Source organism: Trachemys scripta, chromosome 5 (assembly GCF_013100865.1).
Source record: "Trachemys scripta elegans isolate TJP31775 chromosome 5, CAS_Tse_1.0, whole genome shotgun sequence".
Lineage (NCBI taxonomy): Eukaryota > Metazoa > Chordata > Testudines > Emydidae > Trachemys > Trachemys scripta.
Window position 1 is genome coordinate 117728538 of NC_048302.1, and position 18492 is coordinate 117747029.

Consider the following 18492-nt stretch of genomic DNA (forward strand, 5'->3'; position numbering starts at 1 on the left):
ACACACAGCAACATTAAATCTAAAGAGATATCAGTCACTGCTCCATCTACTCCTAAGTTAATAGTTATTAAAACACCTACACAGAAACACTAGGATCCAGATCCACAAAGGGACTTAGGCACCTTGACAATCACTGGAATCTTTAACCTTGGGAAAAGCACCTAGACTAAAGGGATACAATGCATGGGGAGAGAGAGGTGATGGAGAGTGGGATTCACAAAGACTTATGGGAGATGCTGATGAAGTGGGTCTTGCCTAAACCTTGTCCCTCTTACAGAGTTGGGTCTCTATCTATGCTTGAAATCCACAGCCAGGAACCCTGCATTAGAGTCAGGGGCCTAACCCAGTCTTGTTTGCCTAAAAGCAGCTGGGTGGGGATGGGGTGGGGGGAAGAAGAGGATGAGGAGGAACCAGCTTCCCTTATAACCTCTGGCCTTGTAGTAGGGAACTCCCATGAGATATGGGAGACCCAGTTCAACTCCCCCACCCCCATCTGCCTGATGAGCAGGGATTTGAACAGAGGTCTCCTGCCTCTCAGGGGAGAGCCCCAACTACGGGGCTAAACAGTATAAGGGAGCTTTTGCTGTCATTCTTGCTCCTGCTGTTGTGTGTGACATTAGGTATGTTTTGAGCATGCCTGCTGGATTGGGCCCAGAGGTGACATATGCAGAACACCTGGTTTGAGGATCATGCTGGGGCACAGGTATGAGCTAGGCACCCAGGTGCCTGCCCAAGGCAGCAGTGTGCGTGCCCAGGGGCAGCAACTTAGGCACCTAGGGAATTTTTACAGCAAAAATATAGGTGCCAAGTAAGTTTAGGTGCCTATAAGCAGAGCTCCAGGGACAGGAGAAGGGTCATTGCCCCTTCCTGCTTTAGAGAACCTGAACTTCGCGGGGGCATAAAATGCGAGAGAGACAAGGAGCCCCTGTCCAGAGTGAGATGGTGTAAGGAACCTCTTCCCTGCTGGCATGATGGAGAGGTGGTGGGGCCATATTTGTGTGAGTGGCGTTGCAACTTGGTGCTTGGCCTCCCTCCATTTTGGAGTCCTTCCGCTGCCCCTGCCTGCAGGGTTAGGCAGCAGCTGAGTTGGCGGGCGGGGGGGGGGGAGGGGGGATTGTGGATTGCAATAGCACCTAAATCTGGGGTTTAGGCGCCTTAGTATCTCTTGTGGATCTGGGCCTAGGTGCCCTGATAATAAGGGCTTATCTTCATTATGGGGGAGATCGATGCTGCTGCAATCGAGGCAGTGGGTGCCGATTTTAGCAGGTCTAGTGAAGACCCGCTAAATGGATAGCAGAGCGCACTCCGGTCAACCCCAGTACTCCACCTCTCCGAGAAGAGTAAAGGAAGTCGACCGGAGAGCGTCTCCTGTTGCTACAGCGCAGTGAAGACACCGGGGTAAGTAGACCTAAACTATGTCGACTCCAGCTACGTTATTCACATAGCTGGAGTAGCGTAACTTAGGTCGACTTACCCCAGTAGTGAAGACACGCCCTCACTTACGCCCAGGTCCTTAAAGGTATTTAAGCACCTAACTTACACTGAAATTAATGGGAGTTAGGTTCCTAAATACCATTGAGGATCTGGGTCTAAGCACCCACAAGCCTTTTAAACAAAATCTTGTCTATATAACAAACTCAGCACACCAGCGTGAGAAAACAGATCCTTTCCATCCCTTACTGTATCAGGAACTTACCTTCAACGGTCTCCAAAAATCCCTATCAAATAATGGCTTTTGCAACTTGCTGAAAGTCATCAAATCTGGGCTATTTCAGTGCATGTTCCATAATCCCAGGGCCCTTACAAAGAGCCTCCTCTTAAGGAGGGTTCAGCTCAAATGCTTCTAATTACCCCCGCTGTGGCAGTATGTCCGGGGGGGGGGGGGGGAGGAGAGAAGAGGTGATCACTCAAATAGGTAGATTCCAAACTTAATTGGTCACATGCCCTCATGAAGGTGTTGGTTATTCCCACAGCCTATGCATGTATACCTCTCGGATCACCTATCCGCAAGCACCTGTCATCTAAACCTGCTCTGCATGAATATGTGAACAAACCAAGGTTCCAGGAGATGCTGTATATACTCCGAACAGTGATTAGGTGGGCTCTTTAAAATTCACCCGTTCTTATCCCCTTTTGATGAAATCCCCAAATGAGATTCATTTCTCAAGCTCTTTTTATGCTATACCTTTTTCTTCCCATGCACATTATTTTTTTCCGTTTGCACACAGCTCTTCCACCCATGTTTGAAATTTATTATTATTTTTGTCTTACTAACATAGTTCTGGGAAGAAGGTTTGCTAGTTGACTGTGGCACCAGAGCCAGGTGGTGGAAGCCAAAATTACTGTCTGTCTCTTGCTCTTACAAAGACAGAACTATTATTTAGTTCGTCTTTTTTAATTTTTTTGGTCAGAGTGGTGAATTTTAAAAGAAAAACTGTAATATGGCTAATGAAAATTTCCCCTAAGTCATATGTGCACTGATGTGATATACATAGAACTAATATTTGCTATAACTGTGTAAGTGTTTATAGGGTATACATCAGTGGTGTCCATTTTTAGTGTTTTTTTTTTTAAAGTATTTCATGTTAAGAAGTTTGAATTTCAGTATATTTCATTTGGGGAGAGCTGATATTTAAAAGAAAAAAAACAAATCTCTCAAATGACCCACAGCCATCAAGTTATGCATATACTGTAGTTAATTTCTGTAGTTACATATGAGTTATCCTATTTTTCCCCACTTCTTCCCTCCTGTTAGTTGTGGTTTCACATTTAATTGTAAACTCTTCAGAGCAAGGACTATGTCTTCCTGTGGGTTTGTCCAGAACTTAGCATGATGGGGTCTCAGTTCTGATTGGGGTGCTACCACAATCCTAATAAATATATTAATAGGACCATGCGTTGGGTATTTGCGCTGTGTGCTAACTGGCCGTACCTTTGACATGCCCATTATCTCCCTCTCTTCTCCTGTGGAGACCAGTCACACAAGTCACATTGATGAGGTGAACTGGGATGCACAGTTCCCTTGGTGGTCACTCAGATATTTGCTCATTAGTGTAGTAGGAACACACAGCATTAATGTAGGCTTTTGATACTAATCATGACTGGGCCTCTGCTGTATATTTAAAGTTAATGTAACATTTATACAAACAAAAATAGTACAATTGCAAGAGTCCCTGCCTTCTGTGTGTATGGATCTAAGCATAGTACTGCTACTTCTGCTTCCGTGGAACAGTGTTAAAATTCTGTCTTTGGGATGATGCCACCTATTGGATAGTCTTAGAATTAATAAGATGAAGCAGTTCAAAGAAAAACAATTCTGATATGCATGAGGAGTTTTAATAAATCTGGCCATGTTTACATCTATTTTATATAAACCAGTTGCTAGAAGAAAGTTTCTGTTGGGACATTCTGAATTTCGGTGTACTGCTACAAAAATTAAAGGATGTTGCTAGAAAAAGCAGTTGGGAAAAGAGAGCTTGGATCCTCTGCCACACAACTGGAAGAGAAAATGAAGAATAGAAAAAAAAGAAAATGAGAACTACAGGCAGTGCTTAAAATAAAAAGTTTTCACTTTGCGGCACTTTAAACTAATCTCTTGAATTGCCCTTAGCAACCTAAACTGAAACTTTAAAAGGTTTCTGCTTTGGAAAATGTACCTTGAGATTCTCTGAGAGCACACTGTTAAAAATGAAATGCCCTTTCAATGGCTTTTCCAGCAGTGAAACACCTCCCACGTTCGATCTGATTTTGGTGAAACTTTAGAAGGAGCAATATAACTACTTGATCATATGGCAAAAACTGAAAATACCACTTTATTCTTTACTTTGATTAAATGTATTCTAGTAATATTTGCATACAAAAAAACCAGCACAATAACAGTTATTAAATATTTGAGTCATGACACTATAAAGACTTACAAACTTTGGAATTCTGGCATAGAAACACTTCATCAGAATCATAAGTGTACAGCTGGAACAGAATGGTGACAATTAAAAAAAAATCCACAAAGGTTTGGTCCTGCTCCCATTGAGAGTCAATGATAAAACTCCCATTGACTTTAATGGCACAGGATTAAGCCCTGAATCCTAGACACCTTCCTAACAAATAGTCCCCGTGGCCTGAACAGGACAGCTCATGTGAGTACAGTGAGCAGGATTTGGTCCTAGATCAGTTCAGAGTAACAGGGAGATCATACAGTATAGAAAAGCAGGCAGTATCTTTCCAGATTTTATTTTAAAAATATAAAATATTCAGCACTTCAAAAACTTACTAGTGGCTCTTCATTTGCAAAGGAAACTACTCATTACTTGGGGAATATTTACTAAACATATACAAAGAATGGTTCTCCCTCAGCTGGAGTAATTATCATTCTACTTTCTTGTCCCTGACTAAATGTCTACATCTGGCAACAGAAATCATTTTGTTTATTTTTAACAACCCACTTCCAGATTACTGGACTAAATTTGGACGTGAAGGAAGCAGGTGCAGCTCCAACAGGTGTTGACTTGCACCAATTGGTCTGCTGAGATTAAAAGCTAACACTATAGAAGGGGGAAAAAAACAAAACATTATAACTACTAGTGAAGTTATACAATCATTTTACATTTGCGTTACCATAAATTAATATAACAATGACAAGTGAATGAGAAACTTTGAACTAGTTATATCTACAGTGATACAAAACTTGAGGATTAATCAAAACCTCAAACTGGAAGTCAATTTATCACATCTCTTGCATTGAAAGAACAATCAACTATTTTAAACGTTGTAGAACAGATAGTGTAAAGCAGAGGAGCTTCATGGACTTCAAAGAAACTCACTCAATTCCAGTGATGCTATCCTAAGTTTATCCCCACTGAAAATCCTGCCGTGTTCTAAATACCACTTTGCTTTGCTAATACTCTCCCAGAAACTTGAAAAAGTAAAACTGGCCTGTCTGTTCATAGTTCAAGGTATACTTTTTTGAACGTTTAACTTCTGTAGCAGGCCAGCAATTACAAGACTTTTAGACCCTATTTGGTGTCAGGACACTGATGAAAGTAATATTTAGTTTTATACGTACTGAAGCTGTGAGAAGCAATTAACTTTAATGAGACTTTTTTCTTTTAATCTGCGACTGATTAACATTAGCATGATTACTATGAACCACATGCAGATGTGTTGCACTGTTCTTGCCATTATGTCAACAGTCCTTAAGATTGGGTCATATCTGATTTCAAACTCATTCTATCTCTTGGCATCTTCTGTATGAAATCGCCTTCATTTGAAATATGTGTTCCTTCCTCTGTGTCTGAAATATGTTATTAATCGTTGCCCTACTGGGCCACTCTTACATGTTTGATTTACATCCTCGACCTCAGCTTGCCGACAAGGGGTTTATTAACACAAAATTCTGCCCACCATGATGGTCTCTCCAGCACCTTGCTGCCTTGAAGGACTATTGTCCACAGATTTTTATACAGCTGCAAAAGAAGAAAAATGTAGATTAACATAAGCAGAAAATCATTTAAATTTCACAAAAGTTTAAACAATTCAAATAAAACCAACTGAAATGGAATTGCAACTGTATTTCTAGGAATACAGAACAAGCACAAGCAATAAGCACAAAATAAAGTGCATAATTACATGAAAGCAAGAAGAAAACAAATTTGGGATCAGATCTTCAGCTAGGGTAAACTGGACTAGCCGTGTTGACTTAGTTGAGTGAGGCTGATTTGAGCCACCTAAGGATCTGCCCTTTTAACTTTTTAACTGCTATAAAACAATCATGAAGCAAAAGAAAAACAGTGACAACTCTAGGGTTCTTGATTTCTACTTAATTTTCCTGGTGATTTTTTTTAAATTCCATCTTTATTTCAGTTATCTCAACAAGCACAGTTCATAGAGGGAAAGATGAAATGAAGCTGTGTTTCATTCCGTCCATGCCTCTGGAAGTTATAGCTGAAAATACTCTGTTTTTACCCTTCTTTCTATATGTTTTTGGCAAGTTACAGAATTTTTCTCCCAGATGTGAACACTTCTGTTTGAGCATCAGAAATTCCTCTCCCATCAGCACATTGTTAATTCATCAGTCTTTCCCAACTTATTTTATACAGCCCAGCTAAAAGCATTAAATGGGAAATAAATTCTGCAAAAGGCCACTTTAATAGTGTAGATCTGTTGAGCACTAGTCAGGTTACACCTTTTGCTATTTGGAAATATTTGACAGTTTCACAATTAATTTAAACTTTTAATACCATCCTAGAAAAATGGGAGGAGGTGAGGGAGACCAGATTCTCACCTGGTGTCAATCACAATAGCTTCAATGACGCTACACAAATTTACACCAGCTGAGGCTTTGGTCCTACATGTATGGAAATCAGATCACTGATTTAGGTGCCCAAATAGGAATTTGAGTACCTAAAAGCAGACATGCAAGTGTGAAATTTTGACCACGCAATTGCTGACACTTAGCCACAGGGTAAGTTTAGCCCTTTCCCCCCATGAATAACCCTCCCATTGATGGGGAGTCCCATCCTTCGGAGGCCACACTCCAAAACTACCAGGTCTAGAAGATTTTAACAAAGTCACAGGTAGACTGTGTTCAGTGCCATGAAAATGACCACCTCCCTCTTCTTTCTCCTAATTCTATGTGTCTGGCTCTTTGGTAACGACTCCCCTGCAATGGAATAAGTGAATCAGAAGTTGCTGCTTTCATTTTGGGTAGCTGCAACAGCTTGATTAGGAACAGGGTGGTTCTTTCATTTAGACTAGTTAATTTTTATGTTGTTGATAGTTCAAGCAGTAAACAAGGAAGTGGAACAAAAACTGACACTACGAGAAGGCAGACACTGAAACACTCTGGCCAAGATTTTCAAAAGTGATTTTGGGTGCCCAACCTGAGATCCTTTGAAGAGGCCTGATTTTCAGAAAGTGATGAGAATCTATCCCCTTCAAAATCGGGGCCTCAGAAAGGTGCCCCAAGTTGGGTACCCAAAACCCCCAGTCACTTTTTTGAAAATCTTGACCCGTTTTTTTTAAAACCAAATTGGTTTGAGGCTCAGTTAATTAATGTTTGTAAAATACTTTGAGATCCTCCCAATAATGGTGTAAAGCACAGTGGTGGCGGTGTTTATTATTATTTCTGGTCTGTAAGTGTATCTGTTACTTTGCAAGCTAAGGGCTGTCTCAATCCGTCACAAGGCACTTCCGGACATCATGTTATATATTCTCATTGAATAAATGTGATTCTCTCATGACACACTTTTTGTTAATATCATTCTTGCGGGGTATTGAAAACTGTAGAAATTACAAGCTGTCGCCTTCAAATCCTAAGGGGTTTCTTGGTCCTGTTTTCAGGCTAGGGAGCTCTGAGCATGGAGTCTGGATCCTCTGCTGTCAGTCTGCCAAGAGCCAGCCTAGAGAAAGGTGGGGTGAGTTGTGTATCTTTAGCATCTATACCACACACCAATTTCGGCAGCATGTAGTGTATGTGTAGCTACATGCTGCAGTTTAAAGCAGGCTGCGGCCACACTTCGGTATATAGCTACATGTGTCAGTGAAAGGCCCTGGCAGGAAGGAGGCAGCAGGGAAAGGATGAGTGTTTTCCCTGCTGCGTCCCCCACTGCCAGAGACTTTCCCTGCTGGAGTCTTTCCCTGTGGCAGGGAAGGGCTCCAGTGGCAGGGAGTTGCTGGGGCCTTTTCCTGCTGCTGGAGTCTTTGCCTATGGAGGGATGCAACAAGATTCCACGCTGACAGATGTATGGCATGAGTGAGCCGAGAGCATGTAGTGTATGTACTCCGGGTACATTCCTACACCCTTCCCGCATGCTTTTACTTGCTTACTCCATGTCTCATAGTCTACACTGCTATTTCTGTCAGTGCTAGGAGGGCTATGCATGTACGTACACTACACACCGCTGAAAGAATCCTGCAGTGTAGACGTACCCTTAGGGAGCAGCCCACATTGTGTCTGTTTTTGGTTCTTGTGTGTTAAGGTTCTGGGTTTTAAGAAATAAAGTAGTGTTAGATCTTTCTGGAAGGTTGCTATGTAATTTCTCTGTTTTTAGGCCGTGACCATAACAATTCTTAATTGGAACAAGTTTTAATTTCACTTTGCTCTCATATTAGACATTTTCATTAAAAATCGGGGAAAAAAAGGGTAAATTACATTCACAGATAACACTAAAATGAAGGTGTTGTGAGCACCAGTGAGGTCAGAGTAATCATTCCTAGAAAGGTTAGAAATATGGGCAAGGAATAAAAACACAAGATTCAAACTGGTAAAGTGAAAGCTATTACATCTGCTGAGACAATAATTTGAAATAGCAACAGAACTAAACAGAAACAACAACCTAGGATGAAAATCTAGCTCCATTACAATCAATCGGAGTTTTGCTATTGACTTCAAAGGGGCCAGAATTTTACCCTTAGGGTGATAATGGATGGCAAATTAGACTATGCTGGGCAAAGTGATAGAGAAGTAAAAAAGACCAGTCCACTTTCGGGGTCTATGTGCATAGGTACAGCATCATGGAACAAGAAGATAGTAACAGAGAACCAGACTCAATGAGTTTGGGAATCAGAAGGGCTGGAAAAGTTAGAAGGATGTTGGAGGCCCTCCAAATATTAAAATATCTAGAAAAGAGATCTTATGGGATGTACAGTAGCTTCTTCAGTCCAGGGTATGCACAGATTTCTACCAAAGCAATACATTCTGAACAGTAGCATGTGACTTCCCCATATACTGGAGCATATTCTCAGCTAGTCCAAATTGTCATAGCTCCATTGAAGTCAAAGAAGCTATGATAATTTATCCAGTTACATAAATGCCTTTTTAATTATTAGCTTTACAAACACAGGAAGGCTTCTCTTTACCTCTCCATCAGCTCTGCCAATGGGTGAGTTCAGAATGAAGTCAGGAGGTGCAATGACATCCACCAAGGCAACTGCATCATCTTTCAACTGTTTAAAAACAAAAAGCATAAATTTGGCAGCTCTTCTAGATTTCTATGGTTACCTACGAACAACAAAGCAGTGCTGGAAGCCACCAGCCAATGGTAACTTAAGAAGTTACACTTTGAAAGATCCACTATCAATACACTGTCTATTCACACTATTTTTGTCTTTCTTCCAGAGCAATTAAAAAAAAAAGACCCAATTCTGTATTTTAGAAGTTTTCCATGCTTTCCTTAAAAGCATTAAATTTTATTTTCATCTAGGCAGTACTGTGTATGTCCATACAAACTGATTTAACACACAGCTCATTCATTAACATACAATTTTCAGACTCTTCTTCTTTACAATTCGTATTTTGCCTGGTCAAAATGTGTGCTAGCTTGAAAAGCTACGGGTTGAGAAAAAAATAACAGACAATATTTATGAGCAGAGATGATAATGAAATAAATAGAATGGCATTGCTGCTCTCAAGTGTTTTATTGGCCTCCCATATCATCCAATAAACAGATTACTTCAAATGAAATCCAGAGCATCTTCTTCCAAGAATTTTCCCTCAAAATATGAAAGATTACTTGTAGTATACTCAGGATTTGATCCAATGCTACTAGCCTTCCCTTTTTTAAACAGGCTATTCAACTGCAAATAGGATAGCATCCTGGTAATCTCTTGAAGTGCCGAGTAAGTGGTATGTCTGTCTTCCGTTATTGGCATGTTGTGCTGTTGTCTATCCACACCAAAATGATGTTAGAGACTTACCTTGGAACAAAGCTCCAGAATAGCATGCTGTATGAATCTTCCAGGCTGTTCACCTGAAACATATCCACCTGCAAATATATTTACAATGAAATTAAATGGTGAAGTTAGGATTATGTTGAGACACCTCTACCCCGATATAACACTGTCTTCGGGAGCCAAAAAATCTTACCGCGTTATAGGTGAAACTGCGTTATATCGAACTTGCTTTGATCCGCCGGAGTGCGCAGCCCGGCCCCCCCCGGAGCACTGCTTTACCGCAATATAACCGAATTTGTGTTATATTGGGGTAGAGGTGTATATTCCTTTTACCAATGGCATGGTTTTATAAATCTCTTCAGTATTTATGAAGGTGAAATATAGCCTCCTGTGAGAGTTGTGATGACTTTCTCACTCAAGAAGCAGACTTTAAAAACTCGCCACCAGGAGCCTTTTACATGTGTAAGTCACAAGGCTTGTCTACGGCCCCAGGGTGTGTGAATCAGAGCATGCATTAGCGTGCTGCGCTGTAACTGCCCCGGGTGGACGCTGTGGGCATGAACTAAAAGGTAGGTACCTAGTTCACATTAACATAGTCCTATTTGAAAGAGAACTATGTTAATGTTTGGGGGGTGGGAGAGATAGCTCAGTGGTTTGAGCATTGGCCTGCTAAACCCAGGGTTGTGAGTTCAATCCTTGAGGGGGCCACTTAGGGATCTGGGGCAAAATCAGTACTTGGTCCTGCTAGTGAAGGCAGGGAGCTGGACTCGATGACCTTTCAAGGTCCTTTCCAGTTCTAGGAGATGGGATATCTCCATTAATTTATTTATTTATTTTAATGTAATGCGAACTAAGTACCTTGTAGTTTGCACCAGCAGTGTCCACATGGGACAGTTACAGCACAGCATGCTAGTGTAGACAAAACCGCACTTGCAGTGTGGCTAGATATCACCCCTCCCCCAGGGGCTGGATCTCACAGAGGTATATAAGTTCACTACAGCCCTTGTGCTAACAGAGCTGAGGCTTTTAGGTTAGCTAATAGAGGCTGACTCTTCTAGATCCAGAGCTGAATCCCTGCTTCTGACAGCCTACCCAGTAATGCTGCATTACACAGGCAATAACTAAATGTTCTATCATATACTCCAGTCAAGATTCTCTCTCTCCCTGCCAAAGTCCAATGCACTCTATAGAAAAAATGAAGGTTACAATTAGGGCTTTTAAAAAAGTGATCCCTGCTGAAGATAGATTTGTTCTCACCTTGGTAGAGCACGGCCATGTGTTTACTTAAAGACCACAATCCATACAGAGCACTAAGATGCTTTAGCACAGGCTGGAGTGTAGATGGCGTGTCGGGATCATGAGTGTATTCGTGATACCTTTGTAAGACTGTTTGCTCGATGAAAGCGATGGCTAACGAACGACAGTAGTATACCTTAAGAAATAGAAAAGGATTAAATAACATGTTGACAAACAAAACACAAAAGGGCCAGATCCTCAGCTGCTATAAGATGGCATGGCAACATGGAAGTTAATGGAGTTATGCCGATTTACACCAGTTGACAATCCCCCTCAAGTTTTAACGAATAAACAAGACTCTCTGGGAAGTGTGCGCCTCGGCAAGTGTTTTCAAATTGTGCACTTCAAATGTCTGTTTGGCCAGGGACAATTTTAGGTTTTTCGGAAAGGCAATGGACATATCTACCGCAACTGGAAATATGTTCCTAATTCTCCACCACCTCCCAACTTGGACAGTCACTTCTACCTGTCCAAAGTCAGGGCAAAACTGATGTATAATATGCAACCGTTCTGATCTGGCAGCATTTCACACCCACTTTGTACTGGTGTAAATGACTACAGAAGGTGGAAGACAGTTGAGAATCAGGTCCAAGGTCTTGTTAATGCCCATTGAGCCCTAATAGAAAATGCTATACAAATTAATATGAATGATACCAGTAGGGTTCTATAGAAATTATTCTAAAATCTATAGTACTGAATAAGAGACTGCTCTTCTTTTTATACATTTTTTTTAAACCGTCTTATGGAATTCTATAGCAGGGATAAAATTTTCTACTAAATTATAGGAAAAGGAAGGGCCTGATCCTATAAACATTATTGGACATAGTGCTTACTAGTCCCCATTGACTCTAATGTTGTTTGAAAGAATGACGCAACTAACCCTTTGCTCTTACCCTATTAGTAAGGTAAAAAAAATCACTACCTCTTACACTATTTTTAATACACGGGATAAAAATATAGGGACTGAGTATTTGCATAGGAAGATTTGGTAGCCTTTACATATCCACTGGAATACCATTTAAATTTGAAACAGGTTGTTATATGAATAAATATGTATTTGAGAGCTGAATAGGAAGCTGTTTGTGTTATAACAGTTTTACACTGCTCTCAATTGTTTCCTACAGGCATTAATTTTGTATTATTCAACTTATTGGGTTTGTTCTATGTTCAGTAAATCACAGTTGGTTGGGTTTCTTTTAAATCACTGCCATAGACAGGATATTTAAAAAAACAAAATCCCATTCCAAATAATTCCACTCTCTTTGTATAGTTCTTCAATAGCACCCTTGATCAGTGTCACAACCATAGATAAGCTTGAACAACAAAATCCACATCTGAACACCCATAAAACTTTGGGAGGGGGGAGAGATTTTTTCACCCTCAATGGTTGGACCTGAATTTAGATCAGAATTTCGTGATTAGATCAATTCTCTAGTCATAATCAAATGTCTCTCAATATCCCTGTTGGAGCCCTGCGAATGAGTTCCCTCCTCCCCCCACTTCTTCCTACTTTATAAACCCAGTCTTGTAGTCCTGCATTTTTCCCATTAACCTTGTGGCTGAGAACAAATGGACAGGACTCCCTTCTGAGCCCGTTAATCCTGTTCAGCCAGCATGAGACATCACAGATGAGTGATACAAAGCATTCCCTCCCCTGTCTGCAGTGAACTCTCAACTCACAATAGCCCAGGGATATGCGAGGAATCTGCCCCAGATCTCCTGCAGCATGACTGAACACTACATCATTTCTCTACCAAGAGGTTGACAGAAAGTGCTTCTTCACGCCCTAGTGTTTTTAAATCAAATCTACAAAGGTCTCCCAGCATGCTAATCATTTTCAGATGTATTTAAGGCACATTATTTACAAGAAAAATCCTCCCCTGTGCTGCACAAGCATTGTAGGGAGGGAAGAGAGCCTAATGAATACAAGGAAGAAGTAGGGCAGGGTACCTCTATATTGCTTAGCTTCATAACACATTTGGCTATGCACCACATTCCTAAAGGGGTGTAGTCATTGGGTAATGGGCAGTACCAGATGGAATCATAGTTGTATTTATGCTGCTGTCAGTAGTAAGTGCCAGACAGGGAACATGTTGTTCACAATCTGATACTGACCCAGCAAAGTAGACATTTCTCTCTTATTCTAAGCTGTTGCTCGGATGAAGGCTCTGATGGTGGTTACCTCTACTATAGCTTTTGCAAAGTCCCAACCAGCAGAGCTATCCTGGGTGGTGGAAGCCTGGATGAAGCCAGGTCTTCTCTACTTGGATACAGAGTTGAGTGTTTCTTGTTGCAAGTTTTCAATGTACTTTGCAGGTAAGGTCGGTAAGATTGGCTGCCTCCAGAGCAGCAGATCCCCCTCAGGAGTGACAAATGCCAAGAATTCTGTGTTTTGGGTTCCAGCCAGTTTTGCTCACTGAGGATAGAGATGGATGGGGAAGTGCTGCAAGCTGTGATTTGGAGCCATGCCCTCCTTGGCTGTTAAAATCTTGTTAGAGGACAGTAGATCCACTCGTAGTATGACTGTCAATGTTTCCTTTTCACTTTCCAATACTGTCAGTCTGGTATCTGTCATGAGGGCTCTGCATTTGAATTATAGACATTAGAGATGGAAAAGACCTATTAGGTCATCTAGTCCATCTACCTGCCAGAACAGGATTCTTTCCTACAGTATGTATTTGGCCACAAGCGCAGCATAATAAGCAGATGTAGATGTACTAATTAGGAGCGGTAGTGGATTTAATAGTAGTAGATATAATCTTCAAAAGAGTTAAAAATTAAGATTAATTTGAATTTATTACACAACTATGTCTGCACGGTTCTGAAGGAAACTATGTTTTGAAAGATTTTACTGATCATAGTTGTCCTCCTTTAATACAACGCACATGGATGGGAATACATTTTTATTAGCTACTATGATTTCCTGCTTTATGAATGACAGAAGGTTAAGGCAAACAAGATCTGGCAAACTTGGAGGAAAATAGACAGTAAATAAGGTAGGACTCTGAATAAATTGTTACCTGACTGTTGTTTCTTGCTTCAAAATCACTACTCCCAGACTGTTTCTCGTGGCTCAATTTCAGGACACTTTCTCGGAGCAGGTAACAAACCAGCCATTTATATGCAGCTAATGGAACTGCAAGAGAAGAAATTTTCCATGTGGTAAAGAGAGGAAAACTGAAATATTGCATGTTGATGCTCCCATTGCTAGTAATCACAAACAGAACTGACTTTATTCTAAACTCATGTTATTTGGGACGGATACTGGATTCCTCTTAGAGACTTATATAAATCAATTAAAATCTCCTGCAGCCATTGCATCACAAATATTCAACCAAACAGTGTTGGGCAGTGTTATTCCTTGGACAAGAACCTCTGAGGAATGCCTAAGCACTGCAGGAAGTGATTCTATTCTCTCTGAGCCGACGCTTAATCAAGGGGACACTGTGTTGCTGGAGATGTTGGAGTAGATTCTCCCTTGTGGCCAAGTTCTGCTAATTGCAGGGCAGAGGGAGAGTTGTCAGGGAGCCAGTTGTGAACCTTTTCCTCTACAACCTGACCCTAGCATAAGGAGCTGCTCTAACTTATCCCACTGATGTAAGGTTCCTGAATGGACCTTATCCCTGAATGCCCTGCCAGTGGAGGGCAGGCATAGCAAAGCTCCACTCTGCCATGATCCTTCCCTGCTTTCAGCCTTCACCATCCTTCCTCCGATATCCTGGAGGTGGGTGTGGGCAGCTTTCACAGGAGGAGCTATGCCACCTCCACCAGCTTGTGACCACTGGAAAGTTGCCCTTTGCTAGGGGAATGCTCTGCTGGCAACCCACTGCCACAAAACAGCAACTTCTGAAGTGCCTGACTGGGGCAAAGTTGCCAAGAGAATCCTGACCATAGTCTTTGAAATAAGAATAAACAAGGTCTTGGCCACATACATTCATTAAATGTCCCATGACACTTTTCACAAGAATGGGTTGTTTCCTGTAACAGAGTCAAATTCTCAGTTTATTATTTATATTCTGCCTCCCTACTGGTTCAATCATGTAAGGTATTTTCTCTTCCTCTTCTAAAGCTCAATCCTGAAAGGTACTGTGTATCTCCTTGCATTGAAGATAGCCAATACCTTGTGGGTTGAGCCCTCAAAAGTTGTGGCGTGACGGTATATGCCATTAAACTGTTACCATGTTCCACCCATCTGTGGCTGTATTTAAGTGGCAAGTGAAGTAACTACTACAGATCAGCTTGTTAAATTTTTAAAGCACTCTGGGATTATTAGGGAAGCAGATATTACAGAGTACATACGGGCATGTTTAGTGTTAAGAAAAAGAAGACTGAGGGGGCACTCTATAACCATCTTCAAATATATTACGGACTATTATAAAGAGGATGGTGATCAATTGTTCTCCATGTCCAGTGAAGGTAGGACAAGAAGTAATGTGCTTAATCTGTAGCAAGGGAGATTTACGTTAGGTATCAGGACACACTTTCTAACTATATAAGGATAGTTAAGTACTGGAATAAGTTACTAAGGGAGGTAGTGGAATCCCTGTCATTGGAGGCGTTTAAGAACAGGTTAGAAATACACCTGTTAGGAATGTGGGTACACTTGGTCCTATCTCAGTATGGGGAGGAGTACTAGATAACCTTTCAAGGTCCCTTCCAGTTCTACATCTCTATGATTTTTGGGCCTGGTCTACAGTAGGCGGGGGGATCGATCTAAAATACGCAACTTCAGCTACGAGAATAGCGTAACTGAAGTTGCCGTATTTTAGGTTGACTTACCTCGCGTCCTCACGGTGGGGGGTCAACTACTGCCGCTCCCCCGTCGACTCCGCTTCCGCCTTTTGCCGCGGTGGAGTACAGGAGTCGACGGCAGAGCGATCGGGGATCGATTTATCGCATCTACACTAGACGTGATAAATCAATCCCCGATAGATGGATCACTACCCGCTGATCTAGCGGCTAATGTAGACATACCCTTGGCTAAATCCTGGTGGCCTAAATCCTAGTCAGAGACTTAGTCCAGTGCTATTAAATTACTTCTAATAGAAAATTAATACAGATGAACAGATTTAGTTTTTTTTCCAACTGTGATTTGGCTGCTTTGGTAGGTATTAATTGAGGAGACAGAAATGTGCTTAGTTATTAGTTTGTGCTGTCCAGCATGTCACAAGCTTGAGATTTACCACAAAGACAAAACAAACAATCATTTCAGCAAATCTTTTTTCTAAGCCTTTGCATTTTGAAGCTAATCAGATGTTAAGTTTTTGTCATAACTATTGAGGCATTATCTCATTTGGAGCTCTGCATCATTACCGAAACTTCAGTAATCCCAGCATTTCTTCATTCAATTAGCTGAGCATTGAAGCAGTTATTTTGGATGCCAGGAAACAAGCAGATTGCCTGTTAATGACATCTATAAATTAAGGTTAAATTTCTACCCACAATAAGTTCTCAGTTTCATAGACTCACTTTTGTCTTAAATCCTCATATAGATCGAATTCCCTCTAATTTCCCCCTAGGGGCCAATTCGGGTAAATAGCAGCAATAAGATCGTGGGAATGGCATGTACTGTCTTTCTTAATTTGATTATAGCAGAGAAAACTAAGACAAATGCTGAAGCTCTTTTCTCACTGTTTCTCCATTTTTTCCAACCAAACCAAAGACAATTACTACACAGTGACATACTTTGTCTGTGCATATTGTACTATTCAAAATGTTGCCCTGCTCTCCACTGTTCTAACTCACATGCACTTTCCTTATAAAGCTATTTCAAGGCCCTAATCTAATTACATCAAATGGAGATCTGGCCCTGGCCTTGTCTACACTACACGGTTTTGTCAACGAAAATCAGGTTTCATAGACAAAACAGTGGAGGTGTACACACAACAATGTTCCTCCCACCGATTTAACTCTCCTGCTACACCAACAGAATAAAACCACCTCGAAGAGCGACATAGAGCTTTTTGCGACAAAGTTACAGTGACACGGTGTCAGTGTAGACACTGCACTTGTTTATGTTACTCTAAGTGGCCTCTGGGAGGTGTCCCACAATGCCCATCATGACCACTCTGGTTAGCAGTTTCTACTCTGCAAAGGTACTCAGGCATGCGCTCCTCCCACTGTAAAGAATTTTTGAAATTCCACTTCTTGTTTGCTCAGAGTGGACAGCTCACATCGCATCTTCCCAGTTGACCATGCTGGCTTTCCGCAGCAAATAGGCTCCCACGTGGAGTACAATGGAAGTTGCTGGATCTGTTGGGTCTGTTTGGAGAGGAGGATGTGTAGTCGTAGCTCCAATCCAGCCATAGGAACGTTGACACCTATGAGCAGATTGCTCGTGGCGTGGATGAAAAGGGGCAAAAAAGGGACATGTAGCAGTGCCATGCTAAGATAAGGGAGCTAAGGCAGGCATACTAGAAGGCACGGGAGGCCAACCGTCGCTCTGGTGTGGCACCAAAAACATGCTGCTTCTACAAGAAGCTGCACACCATCCTCAGCAGTGACCCCCACCTCCCCTGCCAAGAGCCCCCTGGATACTTCGAGGGGACTGGAGGCAGCAGCCAACGGAGTCAGCCCTGAGGAGGATGTGGGCCAGGCGACAGGCTCATCCGATGGCGTGGCAAGCCAGGACCTCTTGACTCCGGAGTGGTCTAGCCAGTCCCAGCAGTCCGGCTCTGGTATGCCTGAAGCAGGAGATGGGAGCTCTGATGAGTACTCATTTTACTTTGATAGTGCATGGTTGCATAAGGTAGAGGTGTCTTTTATTTTGCTACATGGTGCATGTGGGAGAAGAGATTGAAATTAACAACCCTAGGTACTGTTTGCATCTGCTTCACATTTCCCTGTGCAGCTATGCAGTGGAGGTCTTGCAAAACAGTTAATGCACACTGGGATCTCCTGGGAATCCTCCATAGAGATAAAACGGTTACTCATCTTCTTGTAATTGTTGTTCTTCGAGATATGTTGTTCACGTCCATTCCAATCAGGTGTCTGCGCGCGCCGTGTGCATGGTCGTCAGAAACTTTTTCCCTTAGCAGCTCCCATCAGGTCAGCTGGGGAGCCAGCTGCGGAGCCGGCTGGGGAGCCCCCCTTCAGTTCTTTCTTACTGTTGGAACTGTCTCGCTTGCCTTGCAAAGTACTCCCTTAGATTAGTTATCTAGTTCTCTTTTTTCAGAATAGTGTTACTAGGCGCTTGTAGTGATCCCCTTCTGAAACCACCCAAATCCTTTGTCCCATCTTGCGCACACACCCTCGGGTCAAATTCACCATGATTAGTGCTCTGGCCGTGCTTGCCAAGGAAAAGTGAGAAAGAGGCGTATGTAACTTTTATGCTTTTCTGATTTCAGACTATGAGTGAAATCACAATACTGACTCTGTGTATTGTTTCTTTTGCTTCTGCAGATGTGTCCTTGAGGGCCAGCTCCTACACACTGGTGGAGCGCCTCTGTCAAATAAGAAGGTGAATGAGGAAAAGTAAGGGCAGCTCTCATTTTGTAGTCCTTGGGCTGTAGGGCGGGTATGAGCTCT

The 18492-nt window shown here is 41.9% G+C and overlaps 1 protein-coding gene across 5 annotated transcripts in view; it reads right to left on the reverse strand.

The window, feature by feature from the left end:
• Positions 1–3320: 3320 nt before the first annotated feature.
• Positions 3321–18492, reverse strand: part of ACOX3 (acyl-CoA oxidase 3, pristanoyl) — a 67317-nt gene continuing 52145 nt past the window's right edge. For 4 of the 5 annotated variants that reach the window (XM_034772883.1, XM_034772882.1, XM_034772879.1 and 1 more), the window contains 5 exons: positions 13986–14101; positions 10927–11101; positions 9694–9761; positions 8857–8943; positions 3785–5462 (listed from right to left, as the gene is read on the reverse strand). In XM_034772883.1, coding sequence (XP_034628774.1) covers positions 5343–5462; positions 8857–8943; positions 9694–9761; positions 10927–11101; positions 13986–14101 — 566 coding nt within the window. In that variant the 3' untranslated portion in view covers positions 3785–5342. Of the gene's footprint in view, positions 3497–3784; positions 5463–8856; positions 8944–9693; positions 9762–10926; positions 11102–13985; positions 14102–18492 lie in introns of those variants that run through there. The other variant, XM_034772881.1, reaches the window with a different exon arrangement.